At 39.0% G+C, this 22,349-nt stretch overlaps 1 protein-coding gene across 1 annotated transcript in view; it reads right to left on the bottom strand.

Moving 5' to 3' along the window:
* Nucleotides 1–7,468, bottom strand: part of trpm3 (transient receptor potential cation channel, subfamily M, member 3) — a 142,308-nt gene extending 134,840 nt beyond the window's left edge. The window contains exon 1 of the mRNA XM_087849045.1: nt 7,028–7,468. Within this exon, the coding sequence (XP_087705171.1) occupies nt 7,028–7,231 (204 nt within the window). The 5' untranslated portion in view covers nt 7,232–7,468. The remainder of the gene's footprint in view (nt 1–7,027) is intronic.
* Nucleotides 7,469–22,349: the final 14,881 nt, after the last annotated feature.

Genomic DNA, 22,349 nt, shown 5'->3' with positions numbered 1-22,349 from the left:
AAACAAGGGTTCACAGATACACAGAGGGGCACACAGGGGGTAACCAAATAAGGAACATCTTAACTAAACAACCTAGGAACCAAGGCATAAATAAAGAACAAAATACAAAACACACGAAAACTAAGAATACTGGGCCATCATGGCCCAGGACCATGACACATCCTATGTTGCCCTGTTCTTGAGTTAAGCAGAGTGGCCACCCACCTAGCAGGATGGCGACAAAACTCCACTGCCAACTGATGCCTTATGCTTCCCGGTAAGTAAGCTTCACAGAGCGTCCCAAGTTGCTCAGCTAAAGTTAGTTTCTTGAAATTTTATTTATTGCCATGAAATTTCAGCTATGAATGTCTTTTTTTTGTTTGTTTTGTTTTTTTTGGTGGAAACAAGCTTCCATAAAAAAACTTTTGTAAAAGCATCTACCACAGTTAGCAATTCTTAGTTCTGTGAGGCACACTATCACACTGAAAGACTCACAGGCCCATGAATGAAAGAGTGAATGCAAAATTTGCTTAAATTCTTGCCAAGCAACCACAGGAGATAACCTGAGAGGATTTTTTTAATTGCCTAGCACACACCTCCTGCCTTGATTCAGATTCCTCGCACACGTCGCCTCCCCAGTGACCAGATTGCTGACTGAAGGCCCGGAGGCCTGGATGCTGGAGCCAGTCATGATCACATATCTTATCTGGCAGATTATCATGCAGGTTATTTGTTGGGTGATTTCTATGCAAAAGCAGTGTTGGGCACAGACAGACCCTGAGAGACCAGCAGCAAAATAACAATTAAAAAAAAGCCTGGAGGGAAATAGCAGCAGGAATAGCTGTAGAGAATTACCAGATGCAACTTTTTTTATAACCCATTGTGAAATACAGTCAACTAGTATGAGTGCAGAGAGAGAGAACGGCACAGCACGAACCATTAAATGAAAAGAATAAAACAGCGAGGTTTCAAGTGAGGACTTCGAACTACGCGGTTAGAATGGTAGAAGCTGAACGAGACAAATTAAAACATGAAGCATAGAGATGGGAACGTCAAAATCTGCATCTGTTTCTCTTACAAACACGTGAAGAACTTGATTTGTTCGCATGAATGTTGTATGCAAGCAGGACATTTTTACAGTGATGTAAGTTCGATTGCACCGACCGAGGCTGCGTGATCGACCTGTGTTTGCTTTTACATCAACGCTTAAAATTACGGAAAAAAAAAAATAGGAAATAAAATCTTAACTTACAACATTATGTACCAGTTTTGTGTGAAAAAATTATTTGCTAGAAACTGGGATATATACAGAGTATATACAGACGACAGAGTGACTCATGGAAAAATGTAGTAGGTCTTTTGCACTAAAACAGTTTCCTGCTGTGACCAAAGCTGCCAGGTTTCCATTTAAAAAGCTATCTGATGTTTGGTGTAACTTCTTTTTTTCTATTTCTTAACATCAAATAAATCTCCAGAAACACATAGTAAGCACCAATGTGTCCCATCAGAGCAGCTAAAGACCTATAAGAAAAAGAGCCAAATGAGCTCTGGGAGCTTTTGATGTCTTGCTCCGGGGGCAAGGGTGATCAAGGGAGGGGGGTAATATCTGTTTTACAGACAGTATGGTCCCACTGTGGCATGAGATGAGGCTCATTACAACCAAAGCATGATAGTGACGGTACAAGCTGAGAGGCTTTGACACTACCATCCCATCTCAATTAGCCATATCTCCTCTCCTCATATATTCTCACACGCTCAAACAGACATCACACAGATATTGGAAACCTGAGAAAAAAACCATCCCCGTGGACCTTTAAAAGAGATGTGGGACTTCTCTAGCCTTACCGAGCAGACGGTCTCTATGATCCACAGATGGCTTCGTGAACTGCAGGGCATTCGCATGGCAATAAAGAAAGACCCAAATTGAGAGAAACAGTGTATCACACACTTAATCTCTACAGACTTCTGCATAGGGAAATTTAAGCGATAGCTCCAAACTTAATTTGGTGTGAAATTTGTCCAAAGTGGCTGTGAAAAGCTGGGCTAGATACAAAGTAACAACTCCAACTGTATCAAGTCTTTTTCTGTGAAAGAGGAGAGAAGCTTGTACCGAACCATTTGCACCAAATCCAGCATGAATGCATAATTTAACATATGGTGATGAAGCCACCAAACATATGCACATTAAAAAAGCGGCTGCAGCAATCTTTAAAGTGCAGGCTTAAAGTGCATCGATGAGTATAAACACCCAATATGCAGCTTTATTTGTAGAAAGGCATCGGTGGATACTGCTCAGACATGTTTTTGGTGCTGGTGCAGGTGTGATCAATAATATTAATTAGCAGCTGCACTTTAATTAACGTAGTTTCTGGGTTCTGATTGCGTGCCTGCTGGCTCTCTCTGCAATTATATAATGAGAATTTATAAAGCTGAGCAGAAGCTGTAGTTTGAACCTGCTACAGCCAGACAACATAACACGCTGCACTCACTTTTTTAGCCATACGCATAAACATAAGCATGCATGTTTCACTAACATAAATACATACAGATCCAGAAGAAAGGACGTTAAGAATGTTAGCATTATTTTTGGACTTTGGCTCGCTATATTTTGCGCTTCACTTGACACTGTGTTGCAAATGACTGAGATTGCATCATGAAGGGATTGCTCAGTTGTTTTCATACTAGCATGAGGCTGAATTAGCATCACTTTTATAGCCCTCTTACTGAAAGCGGCATTACCCAAGGCCAAAATTGTGAGATGTTGCTCTTAGCTTACTTTTAATATCCTCTGTTATTTTTTAACTTCTACTGCACTTTTTTTTTCTATATCTTTTACTTGGCCTGTGTTTGTCTTTTATACATATATGATATTGTACAGGACTTTGGTTAGCCCTTTATAAATAAGTGATTTTTAAATAAAGTGTATGGTATGGTATGGCCTTAGCTTGAAGTATGATGGTTAAGCATGTTCCTTTGTGTTATGGAAGTCTTTGTAATGACAGTAGACTGACAAATGTGGAAACTGTGGAGAATTAATGTTTATATTAAACATGTTTCTCATAATCTATCTATTTTTAGATGGATGTCAACTTTTTTAGAATATACTTCTCTGTATAAAGAGCATGCATCATAATGAGTTTGAGACCGCTGGTGTAGATCACAAATCATATGTGGGCGTGGCCTGAGCTGAACCTAAAGAGTCAGTACCTTCTTTGTTAAATGAAACTGTTGCCAGCAAATTAAAAATCAGAAATATCTCATTTTTTAAAAGTATGTTATATTTAGTTTTGCACCAACCTAACTACCAAATTTACAGTCTCACCTCTAAAGCAATTATTAGCCATTTTTACCCCTCAGCTGTAAAAGGTTGACAGGGTATTGTTGTCAGCCGGCCAGGCGGGCAGATGGTCGGTGGGTGGTGTGGACAAGTTTGTGAATCCGATAACTTGAGAATTAAACAATGTAGGATTTTCAACTTTATACCAAAGGTGCATCTTCTAGGAGGCTGAGGGGTAGCACAGGCTCGCGTCAGTATTTTTAGAAATACTTTTGAAAGATATGAGATTCAAAGTGTGTTCCTTTATTGTTTTTTTGTTTTGTTTTGTTTTATTTCTTACAGTTTTATATGAATAAAAGCAACACAGTGGTGAGGTGGTTATCACTGTTGGCTCACAGCAAGAAGTATTCAGATCCACTGATCACCTGGGGTCTTTCTGGTGTGGAGTTTGCACGAGTGGGCTCACTAAGTTCTTGCAAACATATCCGTCTTAGGTTAACTCATGATTCTCAACTGGCCATAGGTTTGAATTTTGGCATGAATGGGTGTCTGTCTTTCTGTTTTTGGGTGTAGCCTGCCTTTCACCATGACAGCCCAAATAGCCTCCAGCACATGAACTGGATGAGTTCGATAGATTGATGTGAAGAAAAGGTGGCAGTGATCATTTGTGCAGAAAATTGGAGAAAAATGTCTGAGGATTCTAAGAGCTGTGAAAAAGAACAACAATCTGACCACAAATTGAAAACTGTACCCATGCTAGAAACATATACCAATACATCTAATGTCTCATCTGCATCTGCAAAGGCAATATATTAAATTTCGATTTCTATGCAAAAAAATGAAATAAGAATAATCTAGGCACAGCGTGATGGTTAAACTAAGTGTATGCTGACCGCAACCAAAAAGCCACAGTTTGATTTACAACTAGTAACAAAAGGAAGGATCAACTTGTAGTATCATAACGAAATGCACTGTGCTGTTTGTGCAGTCAACTTTGAGGTTATACTTAAATACATAACACAAAAGAAATGAAAAAGTAATATAATATCTGGAACAAATTAACTTCTATGGGTAATACGTTAAAAAATAAGCATAAAAGTAACACTCCAAACATTTGGTTACATGCTGAAATAAGAAGGGTTAAAAAAAAAAAAGTCTGTAACTTAATAGCATAAGTCATTTTAACTTAAGCAGACTGGAAAGCCTGAGCAGGAATATTACATTTGACAGGCTCATGAAAGCACTTTGACTGAACTTCTTAACCTAAGTTGGCTGAAGATGTCATCTCTTAGTTTGATAAAGGCTTTGCAGCTGGTTGCCTTATTCGCCGTTTTTGTAAGGTTTTTTTTTTTTTTCATTTAGTATGCAGACATTTACTCGAGATTTCAAGAAATACACTTAAATCCACAATGCTGTGGTGAATTTTTTTTTTTTTAAATGCCTCATTCTCCTGGTCTTCCCTGGCCTCTAATCCTCCCGTCTTTCATCCATTCAGAATAATTACAAAATATTGGATGTTAGGTGAGTAATTCTTCATCTGTCACTATTTCTATTCTTCACTGTCTGTCCCACTCGTTTAGTTAGTCACACACAGGATCGCTCACTCGCTCTGTAAAAAAGGCATACAAACACACACCTACAGCAGCCATTATGGATGACTAATGATGTGACACTAGCAGTGGTGTTGCAGTGTAGTATGACACAGTGGTTCATATCCAAGCAACTCAAATCCCAAATGACCAAGAGAAGCTAATGCTGTGCACATGAGACGCAATCAGGAGAATACATAATGGCTTTAATGTTATGAAATTAGCTTTTTCCATATATTCAGATGATCTCTAAGCCCACGTGGAACAAAACTGTATAGCTGCTCACTACCTTTAAGTCCATGTGGCTAAAAAATAAATAAATAAAAGCTCCATTTCCTTTGAGTTTTTTTGTGTGCAATATTAAATCGTACTGGTTACTGGAGCACAACTGAGAAACTGGAAACAGATTTAGTATCTCCATCTGTGCATATCACTGTCCCCTGCACATCTCCAACTGCAGGAACTGCTGCCAAATCACGCCACAGATTGGCTAAGTGCGATAGTTCGGCTAACCGATGGCTTTAGCTGCTCTTATCTAAATCCATAGACATCAAAGAAGATCTGTATTTCGGAAAATAGTGTGAACCGGACCCTGCATCCCTAAGAATCATATTACCCAGAAGTTTCATCACTGCTGCAGTGACTACGGAGAAGATTTTTCCCACTAGCTTGACAGGTGCTGCCATAAGACAGAGTACACAAGCATCCTGGCACTTTGAAGCGGAACAAGAAGACAAGCAGAAAAATGGAAATAAGAAATGAAGAGTAGAGAACAGTAAGAGTCTGAATTTCAGTGATTCATCTCTGACTATTTTCTAAACTTCCGAGATATTTACAAGCAAGTGCTAATAATTTAATTCTGTCTCCTGGATTATTCATAAATTGTAAAGTAATGCTAATCCACAGGAATATTGTATTATGCGTAGGCCATTTCTGAAGAGGCTATTAAGATGGAGATTACACTTTGTAGTTGCCATCGTTAATATGTTGTTAATGGATAATTAAGATTTAGCAAACAGTTTGCTGTGAGGAAACAGTGAAATAATAAAACTGTTTAATAACCATCAGTATTGTTACTTGATCCTAAGCTTGTGTAATATAATACAATACAGAATAATGATTTCCAAATGTGATTGTAACTCTATAAAAGAAAAAATCTAATTACTGAGTCCATTATCATTCCCAAATGCTGCTGTCATTCAAACCCATTGGTTTCGCACAGAATCACACAAGCTCTTCTGCAGGTTCACAGCCTTGACAAGTGAGCCACATAAACATTAATATTCATCTACATAATGTTAACAGATTCTCTAATATAGTGTATACATTTATACACATAATCTGCAAGTAGAGCAAGAAAACGGATTTCACTGTGAGAGAAATATTTGCTAAAATTGGTTGCTGAGGGTTATTATAAAGTGTTACCAAGATTGAAATATCTGTTTTTATAGTCATAAAGCTGATACCTGTAAAAACTTCCAAATGGCACTGTCCTCAAGGCTGGTCTCTTGTTTGGTTCAATACACAAGGTAAGTTATTTCATTTGTTTGAATCACTATTGCATGTACAGTTCTTTTCCTTTGTCCCATTACACGTCCACTGGGTATTCTGGGTTTTTACGGACTGGTGCTTTGGACATTTTGCTAATTATGTGCAGGAAACGCAGGCACCTTAATCACCATTAGTCTTTGGTAGACTCGACACTGTGGTGCTCCTACAGAAGACTGCCAGTAAAGTTAAAGAAAAAAGTGGCAGCTTTAAGCCATAACCAGTAAGTGATCTTATATGTTTGTGTGATTTAGAGTATGTGTATACAATAAAGTCACTATGAGTATAATAAAGCTATTCTGACTGCTGCATGTGGTTTCCAAGGTAACAGGTGATGGCAGACTATAAAGCTAAAAAAAACAACTACTCTGTGGCAAAAACAGCAACCTACCTACACGCTAAATGTTTTTTACCACTCAAGAAGTGTAAAAAGTCTGCTGTTACTTGAGTCCCTACTACTAAACTGGTACATTTGATTGGTTAAATTAGTCATACAAATTCCTTTACCCCAATTACCTCCTGATCTCTCACAGGTGCTTAACAGCAGCCTTTCCTGTCCCATTTCCCCTCCCAGCACCCAGATCATCGATTAATCTTTGGGGGAACCAGTAGCGGGGGCCTCGAAACATCTTACCGGTGGCTGCTGAGAGTTGAGCACCCCCCTCTTGGTGGACCCCCCTCTGGAGCTGAGCCTCTTCCACGACTCTGAGAAACGCCCCCTGGTGGTGGGACGTCCTGGCCCAGATGTCCCGGATGCAACAGATGAATCATCCCGGGTGGAGAACGGCCGCTCCCGTCTTAACTCCCTCCGCTCTGCCCACTTCTTCTTGGAAGCCATTAGTGTTAAAAATGTAGTCAACAGATGTGGCAAGTAGGGCAGCCACGCAGACTAGAGGAGGCTGTTCTTGATTCAAACTAGTGCCACAGGTGGCATCTTCACTTCATTCTCAACTACCCACTGAACAGCCCCTGTCTCCCTCTGTTGCCCCCTTTTTCCTTAAGTCTTAAGACTGGGTAAATTTCTGACTCCTGTCTCCCTGTTAATGTCACTTTTTTCTCTCTCTTCTTCTGATCTGTTGCGCAACAGATCTTCACCTGCACGGCTTCACTCCTGTGCTCTTCTTTCTCTTCTCTGTGTCTTTCCTCTGGCAGGGAGCGAGAGTCAGAGAGGAAGGTGGTGAAGCAGAAGGTGCTGCCTGCACCCTGTTGCATGTGCTGTTACTGTGGCTCAGCCGTTGATGCCGTTTTCCCTCCTCGCAGGGAGAGAGAGAGAGAGTGAAAAATAGGGAAACAAGGCAATAGAAGGGAGAGGGAGAGAGAAAGAGAGAGGGAGAGGGAGGAGGAGGGGGTCAGGGAGTACAATATTCAGATCCGGGTGAAAGAGATGAAATAACAACAAGGAGGAGAGGTGGGGAGAGGAGATGACAGCTAGGCAGGTGGAGAGAGGTTAAAAAAAAAGGCTACCACACAAGGAAAAACGAAGAGACAAGCAAGAGTCTCAGGAGTGCAGGGTTCCTGTTGAGCATTGCGCAGAGCTGCTTAAAGCTGACTGAGAGGCACAGAAACAGACACCCTGTTCAGTAAGTCACTCTCTTACTGTGAACACTGTGCTTTGAATACCCACAGCTACTAAAACCTCCATTCCCTCCCTCTCCTGCTTGTCTTGCTTCCCCGATCTTTCATTCAGCTTGTCACTCTCTCCTCTGTGTGTGGCGCATGTGTGTGTCCCCCGCTTCTTCTTCTCTTTTGGTACTTTATGCACATGGTTTACAGTTCATGGCGCAGCCTTGGCTTCTTTGTTGTAGAACAAAAAGTGTCGCCAAATAAAGCCAAGAGTCATGGTCTCCTTCTTCTTCTTCTCCATCATCATCATCATCCTCCTCCACTCTCACAATTCTCACTCAAAGGCTTCAGAAGTGTTAAAAGACATGCCACGCTGTGGAGTTGACAGACGGTAAGGATTTGAGTCCATTTTTCCAGTGCAGTAGTGAATAAACAGCATGACAGCAAGTCTAATATGCCACAAACTAGATTGTGGCAAAAGGAGAAGAGCTGGGACAAAAAATAATATGAGAGATATAGAGAGAGACGGGAAGAGAGGGATTAAGTAAGATAACGGGATGGGAACGGGGGATGCACAGTAAAAAGAGGTGACAGTGTCTGAACACCGGGGACATTGTTGCAGTCGCTCCCAGCAACCGCTCACCACCTGGGAGGACGCTCCGGCGTTTACGCGTGCGAGCGAGAGATAGAGAGTCTTACTGAGAAGTAAGAGACAGCAAGGCAGAGAGCCCCTGAAGGATGAGAGGAGGTACAGGGAGCAAGTGAGTGGGAGAGCAGAAGAAGGAGTGAGACCGAGAGACGGCGTCTTTTGGAGCAAAAAACACACCATCACCAGTTCAGGTCAAACAAATGATGACAACAAAAGGATATTAAAGCCAGCCCTCAATGTTATTGGTGAACAACTCAAAGCCACGCGATGTACATTTTGACAGTTATGACATGTTTGATCAGAAAAGCTAAAAGGAAATGTCAGAGTGTACGTGCTAGATTGTTAGAGTATACCATTGATTCAGTCTTATCAAACAACAAAAAGTCGCTGCTCTTCTATAGCTTAAACAATTTGTCAATCAATTTGAAAGTTGCAAGAAAACAAAAAGGCATTCAAGCAGAAATGTCAAAGCCTTCACTGGTCTCAGCTTCTCCTCTTTTATCTATCTACATACATACATAAATCTTACTGGTTTTTATGTTTTATTAAGAGTTTTATGTTATGAATCCGTTTTTGATCATTCAAACTATTAGAGAAAATGACCTATAGGCTCTCACCAAGAATTTGTATATTATATTGAAAGCTGTGCATAAAACTCTAATGTGCTTTCTTTCAGATCATAAGGAAAATATTTAATAATATTTAGCTCACAGTAAAACACAGCAGGCTGCTTGTTTCAGTGTTAGACTGAATTCAGCTACACAAACGTCTCTTAACAGTTTGATGATTCTGTGTAAATGCACTAAAGTTACGCACACTTAACTAACTTTATTTAGTTAAGCTTTCACATTTTAAAAGTCAACTAAATTAACTTCAGTTTGTTAATTTAATAGTGTTTAGTATTATCTGAAGCAAACTATGACACCAGACATATAAAATTCACTATCAGTGAGTCAGTTAAAGCTAATTTTCACATCATTTTGAAAGGAGGAGTTAAATGAAATCCCATCACAAGGAGCGGTTGGTATAGATAAAGCTAACAAATATGAACGAGTAACCTGCTTAATATAAGTAGTATAATGCACTTTTAAAAAGTTCTCGGTTGTCTTTCTCTTGATTTGATCTTAACTGAACTGTGTAAACTAAACAGCAGCCAGCCTAGATTGCTAGCTGCTGTCTTTGTTTGTATACATAATTTTATCCCAGAGCCAAAACTGACCAAAGTTTCAGCCATGAAAAGCCCAAAGCCTAGTATTTATTTATTTATTTATTTATTTATTTATTGCATTGCTTTTATCTAACCTAACTCAAGAAAAACCAAATATCTAAGCTACATCAGTCCTACTCGCTGCTGAGATTTGTCTGCTTTTTACTGGTTTCAAATGAATGCAAGCTTTGGAAAAATAAATATGACGGGTAATGTAAACATACTGCATAATATATGCAAATATTGATTTATGGAAATGTTATTCCAGGTTATGCAAAAATATATGATATGTAAATGTCTGTTTTAGTGGAATGTATGAATAAAAGATGACTGGAAATGGTGACCTTTTTCTTCCTAAAGCAGTAAAAAACATATTACTTTTAGTTTATAAAGAAAAAAATAAATGTTATATTTTGTGCAATGAAAAACAATGGAACCTTGCTTTGCTAAGGTAAAAGCACACACACACACACACACACACGCCCTGTCTTTAAAGAAAGAAAGGGTCGTAGGCATGTTTTGTATAAACACACTGGATTCATCTGAAATTGAGAGAAGTTGAGTGGATTTAACAAGTACTACTAACCTACTAGCCTAGCTCACATCAGCCATTTCCCCTCCTCCAAAAGTCAGTATTTCAAAATTTAAAAAGCACAGAGTGCCTTCAATTCAAACTATGCAATGTGTTGCAATGTAATACAGGGTAATCACAGAGTTGGCTTTACTTGTGCTTCAGGGGTTCACCAGTTATTGACCGATAAGAAAAAACCATTATGTCTCCTTTTTCCTGCACACTTTTTAAAATACTTTTAAAATCAACTGATTTCAGTTCTTGTGCAGCCTGCAAGAAAACTGTTGGACCAGTCTATAACTTTTGATGGGGCAGAGACACGGACATTACATTTATTATTATTGCATGAATGGAAAAGATCATAACGGTAAAGTTATGACCTGGACAGAAACTGGTGCTAATGCTACAGTCACACTCAGGAAAGTAGTGGTTGAAGATCCTGCCTCAAAAAAAAAAATACTGCAACCACGTGTAATGAACTTGAAAAATGGCTGCTCTGAGGGTAAGGATCGGGTTTGTGAGCACCTGTAGTCAGCTTCCATCTTCAAAACGACTTTGGTTCTTCAAGACAGCCATTAAACAACAATAAGATCGAGACAGCCTGCTATCAGTTGTAAATTTATTGTCATCTACATGATCAGAAATTCAAACAGAAATTCATATTAATTACTTGCATTCACAGTCCAGCCGTAACCTTGCAGATTAGAGGTTAGAGAAGGATAGAGGAACACAAATTCCTCGATAAACAGTGACGTAGTTGCTGCAGGAAAGCAATTTAACTGTAAAATGCCATAGGGACTCAGCAACCTAGTTTTTAAACAGGTATCCAACCAGAAGGGAACCAGCTGAATCGATTTATCAATTAGACAATTATTGACAAGCTTTCCCAAATGTGTCTGAGATTGGATGTGTGTCTTCTTGGCTAAATCTGGGCTAATTTAGCCAGTCTGAATCCAACTGTGATTGTTTGAAGACAGGTCGCTCTTCGGGCTTGTTTTTAACTTTTCGTCAGCTTTCTGTTCTTACTTAAACATTAAAAGAAAGCTCTGAGCAGCCTCATTAAGAGGTGGACTGTAGTCTAATCTTCTTTGTATTGTTAACCAGTAATAGCATGGCAGCGCATTTCAAACCTTGTCAGGGAACAAACTGTTCTCTTCAGAGAATAATAAGTATCATTACTTTCTTAAAAAGTAAGAAGTAATTTGTACAACACTCAGTCTCTTGAGTAACATTTGCATTGTGTATCCAGACATAATTTGTTTGCACTCAAGTGTTATAAATTGCTATTGCTAAGATTCGGAGTATGCAAAGCATAAGAAAAAAAAAGGAAAATGCACACTGCAGTACTGTGTTCCTAAAAAGAGTAAGAAAATACTCACAAAGACTCACACCTATGTTCTCGGCACTTCTTTGATGTATATAGTTGATTAAAAGGCATGCTATTGGTTAGAAGCTACAACTAAAACCAAACAACAATTACAGTTTTATCTCACAAGAAAGCAAAACTAGAAGGTGAAAATCACTCGAAGAAATGTGAATGAAATGTAACCGTCTACAGCACAAACAGCCACAAACCTGATCTCAGAGGAACCTGACAGCCTACCAGCTCAGTCAGCTCAGCATCCTCTTTGTTTTATTTGGTTTAACGTCCAAGAACTGAGACCAAGATCATACAAACCATTTGACTTTCATTAACCTGGCAGCGTTCTAAACCACGATGGCCTGAGACAATGAGAAAGGTTTTTTTAATGTAACTTAAGTGTTAACATGCTGTATGTGGCACCTCTCCATTCTCAGGATTCCTTTTCACATCTTCTCGTTCCTAAGGTTACTAACCTGACAACTATGATCATGTTCACTCACTACACAGTTGCATCCACATACACACAATCCTACAGAGCCGTGTTTTCTGTGTTTTTTCTTGTACAGGAAACTTTACTGATAAGAGTTACTAAGAAATAAATCTTCATATATGGCAGGTGATCACATCTTCTTACACAGCATGAAAAAGATTTAACAACAAAAATTATAAGTGATGTACTAAGTGCTGCAAAAAAAAAAAAAAAAGTAAGATATGCAGAGGACAACCTGTGCTTCTTGTTCAGTTCAACTCGTGTCAGACGGATGTGAAAATTTCCCAAAACCAAGTAATTAACAGAGTTGTTTGCCTTATCAAAATGTACCCATCAGTTCGAGGTCATCTCATTAAACAAGCGACATGTTGGAAAGGCTTTTAAAGTCTCCAAGTGGCAGAATACTTTTTTACGGGGTTGAACGTGAAGTGTCAGGCTCAGACTCTAACCAGTTACATAAACAAAAGAGCAAAGCATGCCCTCGCGAGGGGCTACCATTAGCTGAGGGTGTGAAAGAACACTTTGCTCAGTTAGTGTCTGATCTCCTAAACAACTACTAATTGTCAGAGTTTTAAAAAGACAGTACTTTCTTGTGTTCAGTCTGTTAATGGCAGAATTACTGTTCCTACAGACATCAATACAATTATTAAAATTGTCCAAGCAGTAGTAGCAGAGCTGCTGAAGTAATGAGCATTTTAAAGGAAATGATCTGGCTTTGAAACACTTACGTTTGAAGAACAAATTATTTCTCTTCTCCTGATAATCAAATTATCTGTCATTCAATCAGTGCTGGGCGGTTTTCGTAAATAAGAAAATTTGAAATGATTTTGCACAAAATGTTCTCCACGGTGTTTGTCCCAAAGAAAAGGGCAATTCGCCGACAATCATAAAATATACGTATGCGTAACATATAGACAAATCTCTGACCCACACTGACTTTAATTTAAAGTTGCAGGAAACCGTTTCAGACCAAAAGCCTGAAGAGAATCTTTAATATTCTGTAATTAATTTATTCATGTGTTTCTACAGAATTCAATTGTCATGTTCACCATAACGTAACTTCAGTAGTACAAATTAGTAATATTAATAAGTGGACAAACTTTTTTTCTCCTTCAAAATGTGAATAAATAATTCTAAGACCTCACGCTGATCTGTTTTGTTTTTTAATCAATAGACATTTTTAATAAATGTAATGCTATAAATATTTTGGGGGGGGCTGTTTTTGAAAGAACATCATTTAATTTATTTAAGATAATATTTATTGATTAGAAATGTTTTAAATTACAATAAATTAACCAGCAAACGCTGTATTTTAGTGGCACATTGTGTTATCTAAGGTATGTTTGCAGTGTTAAAAGTCTAACTGACCTATTAGCACAGCAGAAAATGCTGTGCGATCGTGACTTTGTCTGTATTTTATTCTTTTAACACTGCAAACAGGCTCGGAGCAGAATAGAAGGAGAAGCGGGAGATGAGGGTTAAAGGAGTTGCCATTAGCTGAGAAAAACTTGTTATTTCCTAATATCATAAAGAGCTACTGGTGGTGGTTAGACTTTCTTAACGAGGCATTACACTCTTGTCTTAATTTTTGTTGATGAGCAAGTGGATAATAAGCATTTGTAGCCTGAGAAACAGAAACACTTCAGTCCCTTTACTAGAGAACTATATTCCTTCTTTAATCAACACTGCATTAACATTACTAATTAGGCTTTTATCGTGATTAAGCTGCATTAGGAAACACAATGTATCACTGCGGGACTGGAGTGAGGGTTGCTGAGCTCGAACCTCTGATTCATTATTCTATCAATCAGTTCAACCAAACAGTCAGTTTAATTGTATATTTCTTTGTTTTTGTCATGATTTTTTTTTTTTTTTGTTGTTATTAGAAATGACTATTAGAAATGAAATGTTTGCTTGTTTTTTGTCTTTTTAGTATTTAAAATATTCAGGGAAACTGGGAGTATCGTTCCTACCTTAATTTCCGTGCACAGTGGGGTCAGAACTCTTCTGGTGTGAGACTTCCTCGTCATTTTCCCTTGGGTAAAAAAAAAAAGCAGAGCAAGACAAACAGAGAACAAAATGAGATATTTGTTGTTCTTAGAGTCAGAAACAAAACTGCTTCATCTCTGTCCAATAACAATTTGACAATGAACTCATAATTTGAAAGTATTTTTGAGACAGCAAATGTAATAGATTCTAAAAAACAAAAAGTAAAATTATGTTTGAACTTTCACATTTGTATTTTTTATTCTTTACACAAATAGTTTTATTTGCAAAAATCCCTTACTCTTTTTTTGAAACCAGATATCTTGGAGCTACACTCTTTACACTCAAAGCATTATGAAGATCTGCACATTCACTGTGGCTGTATGTTAACTGACATATTATGATTGCAGTCTGTTTTCTGTCCAGGGAGGTAAGGTCATAAATCAAAGGTTTTTCACTATTTGTTTAAAACTGACAGGAAAGTGTTTTTTGTTCCTTTTTTAAATCCTCACAGTATATTTTCAGAATTCCGTTACATTTTTAAAAAAGTTGATAAAAACATTATAAGAGATGTGTGTTTCGGGTGTTATGAAGGTGCTCCAAATTCAGTTAATTTAAAGTTTTTTAATCAAGTCACGATAGCAAAGCTTTAATTACCAGGAAATGCAACACAAGGCAAACTGCAGAGTGTGGATTTACTAGTACAGTGGGCCACAAAGATCAAAAATACTGTAGAATAAATAAATTATAAATGCTGTAATAACAATAATCACAATCATGCCTGAAGGCACTTTCTCCGCTGTACTGAACATCTAGTTCTGTGAAAAAAAATATGGCTTCATATTTGACTAGCATACTTGTATACAGAGGACTCCGTGGTTGAGTCAGTGACTGCAAATTGTCCAAGTCGTCTCCTCTCCACCACCGTGCTTGACAGTTCATCTGAGGTGTTTGTGGACATTTGCTGTGTTTGTGACTCTTGCCAAACACAGTGCTGTGCACTGTGGCCAAAGAGAGCTCCACTTTGGTCTCATCTGCCCAAAGGACATTGTGTCAATTCAATTCAATTTTATTTATTTAGTGCCAAATCACAACAATAGTCCCCTTAAAGACCCTAGAATAACACAGAGAAAACCTCAAAAATCAAACGACCCGCATATGAGCAAGTACTTGGCAACAGTGTGAAGGAAAAACTCCCTTACAACAGGAAGAAACAATCAGCAGAACCAGGCTCAGGGAGGGGCAGCCTTCTGCCACGAAGAAGTCTTGTGGTTTGTCTGGATGCAGCTTTGCAAACCAAAGCCATCCTGTCCTGTTCTTTTTAGAGACAAGACACTGTCTCCTGGTAACCTTTCCAAATACATCATACTTGATTTGGAGATGCAGCTCCTGGGTTTGTTGCAGTTTCTCTTTCTCTCATTGCACACTCTGACCTTGGGGTGAATTGGCTTAGACATTAACACACACCTGAATGCTCCAGACCAGACCAAAGTGATCATAATTTCTTATGATCAGTTAATAAGTGCATTTGATTAGAGCTCCTGGCTGCTACTTATCAATTAATTCCTGCAGATACAGTAGGGTGTACTTAGTTTTACACAGGACTGCACAGATTAGTGTGGGAACTTTATGTTTCTGATTTTTTTTCTTTATAAGATTCACTTATGCTTCAACACGCAGCCTAACTAGTTCCCATTCCCCGTCTATTTATTCCTTCATAGTTTATTTTCTTTAATCAGCCGTGAGTGCCATACTCAGTCTGGCACGATGCCACCTGAGGACCTTGAGCAAATCAACGTAGAAAACTAGTGTAATGAACAAAGGACCCTCATTATCAAAATTATCATGCGCTCAAAATTAGGGACATCAAATAACAATACGGCATGGCTGTTATTTGTTTGTTTGTTTTGTTGTAAATCCATATAACTGTACAATCTGTTGTAAATAAAACACTTATTCCAAAAAGAGAGGCGGCTGTGTTTACCCCACTGATAATTAGCCAGTGTCTCCTCTCATAACCTCACACTAATTACTGTTTCCTCTCTCTGTGCGACACAAAGGTTGGGGATGCATTTTTAAGCAGGCCGAAGCCATCAATAATTCACGCGCAATATTCACACACAATATATGTGTTTCTCTTAGCCAGAATTTTTGAATTTCCCTCAAATATGTCAGCTGTACTCATCAGGTGCATATATAGAGGTAAAACTCTGGTCGGGTATTAATCATCCAAAGAGACAGAGAGAGCTGTCATCAGCAGCGCAGCTACGTTAGTGGGTGAGCTATCATTTGTGACCATACTGAAACACAGGTGTTACTCCAGGAAAAAGAAAAAAAGAGCTAAATCCACCCAATGAAAACACATGAACCAGCTTTGTTTTTCTGTTGTTTAGGCCCTTCTGTTGCTGGCTGTTACTGTTGGGAAAGACTCAACAAACTGTCAGGCTGTAATAGATGAGCCAAAAGCAAACTCAGCCTCCTGTAGAGAAGTGTCATCCAAACTGTCCTAACTGCTGCCGAAACTCCTACACATCTCCCAGGCTGTTTGATGACAGTCTACGTGACAGCCAGCAAAACCATGATACCCTCAATATGCTCGCAAAATGATGCTTTTTTTTTTTTGCGTTTCTATATAAATGTGGTTTCGCCTCTCTTACTAAAGCTGGCCTTCAGTCTAAACCATATATACACTAATGAGGCTCGCCTTTGTCTAAGGACAAACGAGCCAATCACTGAATTTCTGACAAGACACCATAGTATGTCCACACAAGCTGTGTTCATAAAAAACACACAAATTCACACTGTAAAGAAAAGTTTGTGTTCATCCAGGTCGTTAGCAAATTTTAAGCCATTTGAAACTATAGAGATAAATTTCAGTAATGAGGAGAGACTGAAGAAAGAAATATCATATAGGACATCACAGGGTTGTGAATTCTTAGACTAATGCAAATAAATACATAAGGAAAATATAAAGATAGAATAGAAGAACAGAGATAGACAATGAACTCTTTTTAGGGGACAGAGGATCCCTCAGAGGCTGATTTTGAAGAAGTGTGCCAAATCCATGTTTCACTAACATGGAGATGATTTATACATAAAGAGCATATGGTTGCTTCAGTGTCCAATGGCCAACAGATGGAGGGGCAAAGCAAGAAAAAGAGAGAATATGGGGACAGGACTATCATTTATTTAGGACACCAGCAGCCGAGCACTTGGTCTGTTACTACAGCTTACGCAATGCAATTTTTATCATCACCCTAAAAACATTAAATAAATAAACATTAACAGTAATACACCCCAGACAACTGTGATTCTAATTCACTGCCAAATCACTGTGTCCTCATTCCACTGCCTTTTCTTAGGCATGATTTAATGGAACTTTCCATGTTATCGCTGGCCTCTTTATTACATCTTTATACCCTTAGCTCGAGCATCATTTCCAAGGGAGCTTTCATATTCAAAATGGCTGTCGTCTTACCACTGGGAAAGTTCCGGGTGCTCCTTTGGGAATCGCTTTCCTCCTGGCCTTAGTTGACGTGAACTTCTGAATCTTCTTCTGAGGCAAAAGTCCTTATTTCTTCCGTTTTAAAGAAAAAAAACTTTCAACAGAAAAGGTGCAAAGCACAACCAGATGATGAAGGGGAAAACCAGATGAATGCCAGGAGAGAGATAATGGTGGCTGCGATAGGATGGTTGGCTCTAGGAGTCAGAAGCCACAGGTGGGGAAGACATCCCTCTGGTAGTGGAGGCGTGCTGGAGGATGGGGCATGACGCAGCGTATCCACATGGGGATGTGTGTGCGTATGTGATAGTGTCAGTCTCTATTAAAACACATTAACTGGTCCACTAAGAGTGCTTGTCCAAGGAGTCATCTTGTTGAGCCCTCAGTGCGAAACCTGTCGTCCCGTTTTTATACCAGCCTTTTTAAATGTCTTTTTAGTGCGAGCCATGTTTGAGCCTGAAGAGTCAAAAAGAGCATGAAGACGAGGAAGAAAAACAAAAAAAATCGTACTACATCTCTCTGCAAAAGATCTCTCTGGCAGCAAGAATCAATTAATACTCAAGGTGATGAAGATAATGCAATGCCATTCCTCTTTTCCACTAATGTGTCATGTCTCCTTTGCTCGTTCCCATTTTCTTATCAGTCAGCGCCTTGCTTCTTGTGATAAAGTTGAAAGAGAAGGAAAATCGGAGTGTCACTGAAGACCTGTTCCTGCAGATCTGGCTGCTGTCTGGGCCTGATGAGCATCTGGCACACGGAACGTCGTCAACAAAAGCACCTGAGTCACAGTTACTCTGAGGGGCTGCAGGGTGGGACACCCAGTGTGTGTGTGTGTGTGTGTGTGTGTGTGTGTGTGTGTGTCACCCCCAGTGATTCAGACCCTTTGAGCATTTCACAGGGGCAGGTTGCTAGGTGAGGGTGGTATGATGCCCACCTCACATCCTTCACATGCACACACACACACACACACACACACACACACACACACACATATATATACAAAGTGCACAGTTTGAAGGGAGGAGGTTTAATGATAGCAAATAAAGAAAAGTAAACAGCAGGAGGCTAACAAGTGCTAATTTAGTTCTGCTCTCTACTATGAATTAATGAAGAGATCACTTGGATGCCACAGCAACAGAGGGGAGGAGTTGTCTTGAGAGACAACACCGAGGGGCCGCTGTCGATCCAATATTAATTTTAGGGCCCTAAGATGGCTCTCTGTTGTCTGGAAACATGAGCATGAGATAACCCATAGCTTGGTATCCATGCTTAATTAACCTACTGTCTTCTGCTGATTTGACTCTTCTATCTTTCCTGTTTGTTTTATTTCCTTTAATCTTAGTTATTTTACTTTTATTATTTGTGATTTTCACCTCTGAGTTCATCCTCATGCTATCCTCTCTCACTTCCTCCCTTCACTTTATTCCATCTCCTATCATGGCCTGTCTGCAACAATGCAGCGGTGAGACTGTAAAATGGCTTATCCAATTTTGGTCTGTCACATCAGGTACAAACCGGTGCTGATCTGAGCGTCGTTCATCTCCACACTGCGTTATCGTGCAACCACGCACACCTGCTGCATACAAACGTCCCTGATCACCTCTTTAGGCTTTGGACTTTTAACGAACGACACAGAGAGACAGATCCGAGCAAAACAGTGCACGAACAAGACAAAACAATTAAGAGAGGCGTAGCATCTTAGACAATGGTTCCTGATAACAGCGCACAATTTGTAATCAATTACCTGACGGTGAGTAACAGTGAGTGGGTGGTTCTACCCTACAAGCTTGTTATCACAAATTCTCCATGTAGTGCACAAATAAGAAGAGACAGTAATTGCAGAAAAAGGAGCTGGGCGATGAGGAGGAGTTTGTGGAGGAGGGCGATGAACAGTGAAGACTGTCAGAGAAGAAAGCGAGGGAATAAAGCAGACATTTAAAGCTGTTTACCACTGTGACCTTAAACTGTGATACTAAAGAGTGTTTCGCATTAGCTGACGGTTTAATGATGATCTAACTTTATTGGAAACAATGTCAGTCTTATAACTATTACTTTTATTGCTGTTCTTTTAAGAAAGAAAAGAGAAAATGATTAAAAAAAAACTGATTCAAAGCAAGAAAGTGGATAAAACAGACACATAATTAGCTAAAACATGACCTATGTCAGTGTGACTTTAATCAAAGGCAATATTGTATGGCGTCTCACATGTGGCTGAGGAGCAAGGATACTGCAGACAATTAACCAGCAATGTGCAAGAGCAGAAAATAGTCTCAACCGAAAACACACAAAATCTATTTCTAATCATCAGGGGTGTTGATACTGTTGAGCCTGGCTGAGGGCATGACTCCGCTGGCACAAAAGAAAAAGTCGCACAATCCAAAATCCAATCCGTGCATTCAATTATGTCACGTATTGAGCTGCTCAGATGAAAAGGTTATCAGGTAGGCGTTTTTTTAGTAACTCACTGTATCTTTTTTTTAAGCTGGGTTCTGGGACTTAGATTTAATCAGGTTCATCAGTATTTGGACTGCAACACAATTTTTTCTCATTTTGCCTCTGCGCACCCCCGCAGTGGATTTTAAACCAAACAATCAAGATGTGATTGAAGTGTGATTAAAGTAACAAAGGTACCGCATTAATTGTTTAGGAGTTACAACCAGTTTTTAGTGCTCCAAGAATTAAAGCTGAACGTCTGCACTTCAGTCCCATCTTGACTGTTTGATTTAGCTTTTACTTATTTAAATGTTATTTCCACTGCAGTAGTATAGAGACACAAAATTGGATTTTGTGAGTTATGGCTGATGTAAACACAGTACACTGATTAGCATAAGAATGATACCTCAATGCAGTTTTACCCGCATGCATCCAGTCTGCTCACTATTCAATAACGAGTGTTCTGCAGACACGAGCTGTTCTCTTTTTCATAGCTCTGGAGATGCATTTTTGCACTCAATAGCTTCTAAGGTATTCCTCCTTCCTGAGTTTCAGTAAATGCAAGTAGTGATGAATTTATTAGCTCAAAAAAATGAATAGCTTAGCTTCACTCGACTAAAGTGAAGCTGCTGCACTTTACAGACTAAAATGCTTGAGTTGAAGGCAAGTCGACTTCTTTTAGGTTCTTGAAGGTCTTTCACCTCTTAACCAAAATGTTTTAATCTTTTTATTACAGCTGATTCCCAGGTATTATTCCTGAAATACTTTTATGTTGGGTGTCAGAGCCGGGAGTGTCCGTCACTGAAAAGTATAGAAAAATAGGCTTTGTTTTGCTCCCTAGAAAGGTGGGTGTATTCCTCCATGGATAGAGTGTACGAAGTGCTCTGTGACTTATTTAGAGATTCACAAACAGACAACATTGTTAGAACACATTACAAGTTCTACAGTTGCACAGCTGTTTATGTTCACTGCTGCAATCTAGGATTAGGAAGTTGGGATAGGTGTAGCTTTTCCAACTAGTTTTCCAACTGGTGTTTCAGCTGAAGATTCCAAGAGGAAATTTGGGGTTTGGGGTGACCCTTCCTGACGATTATGAGAGTTGTTAAGATCAAACATGTCAAATGGTTTAATCGCCTGGGAAGCAATGTTAGAACCAGGGGCGATTCTAGAATCAGAGCTTTGGGGGTGCTGAGCACCCAGAGAGCTGCCCAGCCAGGCAAGATAAACCTGTCTCTGTCAGTCCCTGCATCCTTAAATGTTGTCCCGAGTTCTCTCTGACTGTCACTTTGGTGCATTTAAACCCCTGTTCCTCCCTGTCCTCATCGTCTGTTGTATTCATCTCCATTATCAGTCATCATAATTTTACCATCTCTGTGTAAGTCTGCAAATTTCTTTATTAAATCATAAGATTCTTAAATTCATCAAGTCTCTCTGTGCCTGGGTCCTCGTCACAAAACATGACATCACTGTTTTGTACATTTTAACACAATTGAATCCCCACATTTGTGAAAGAAAAGCAAAACACTTTTTTGAAAAGTCTGTAACAAAACCATCAAATCTGATCAAGATTATTTAAATGCTGCTAAAGAAGAATGGATTGGAATAAAAAAATATATATCCTAACCTTAATTACTGGGTGAGAATAATGAATGATGCTCACAGTGAGTAAGAAGTAAACTGAGTGCATTTTTTGGACAGAGATTCACATTTAATGTGTATGTATAATATAACACAGATACATAAAAAACACTCACGAAACAGAATAAATTGTTACAAATAAATTATTACATAATATTAATAAAAACTATAAAAATGGAGGCAACTTTGCCTGTGGTAGAATGTATACAATATGTACAATGTATGCAGATACTAATTTTACTAATTTAATAATACTAATTTTCTGTTGTAAGATTTATGAGTTTCATGCTTTCATAGTGGTACTTAGGAGAGCTTGACATTTTATCAGGTGGTACACACTGTAAAAAGTTTGAGAAACACTGAGAAGTGTATGTGTGCTTTTGGAAAACATTTAAAGCTGCAGTACAGAATCTTTGAAACAAGCTTAAAACATTTTTAGAATATAAACAGAGCATCTGCTTCTCTTTACAGCTCCTCACTCCACCAGGGCTGTTTGGCACTTTCTGATAGTGTGCAAATGTGATGTACGTACTGCGACAGTCATACAGACAACT

Source organism: Neolamprologus brichardi, chromosome 12, assembly GCF_056152115.1.
Source record: "Neolamprologus brichardi isolate AB-2024 chromosome 12, ASM5615211v1, whole genome shotgun sequence".
Classification (NCBI taxonomy): domain Eukaryota; kingdom Metazoa; phylum Chordata; class Actinopteri; order Cichliformes; family Cichlidae; genus Neolamprologus; species Neolamprologus brichardi.
Note: the sequence above shows the minus strand (reverse complement) of the source record. Positions and strands in the feature narration are given on the sequence as shown.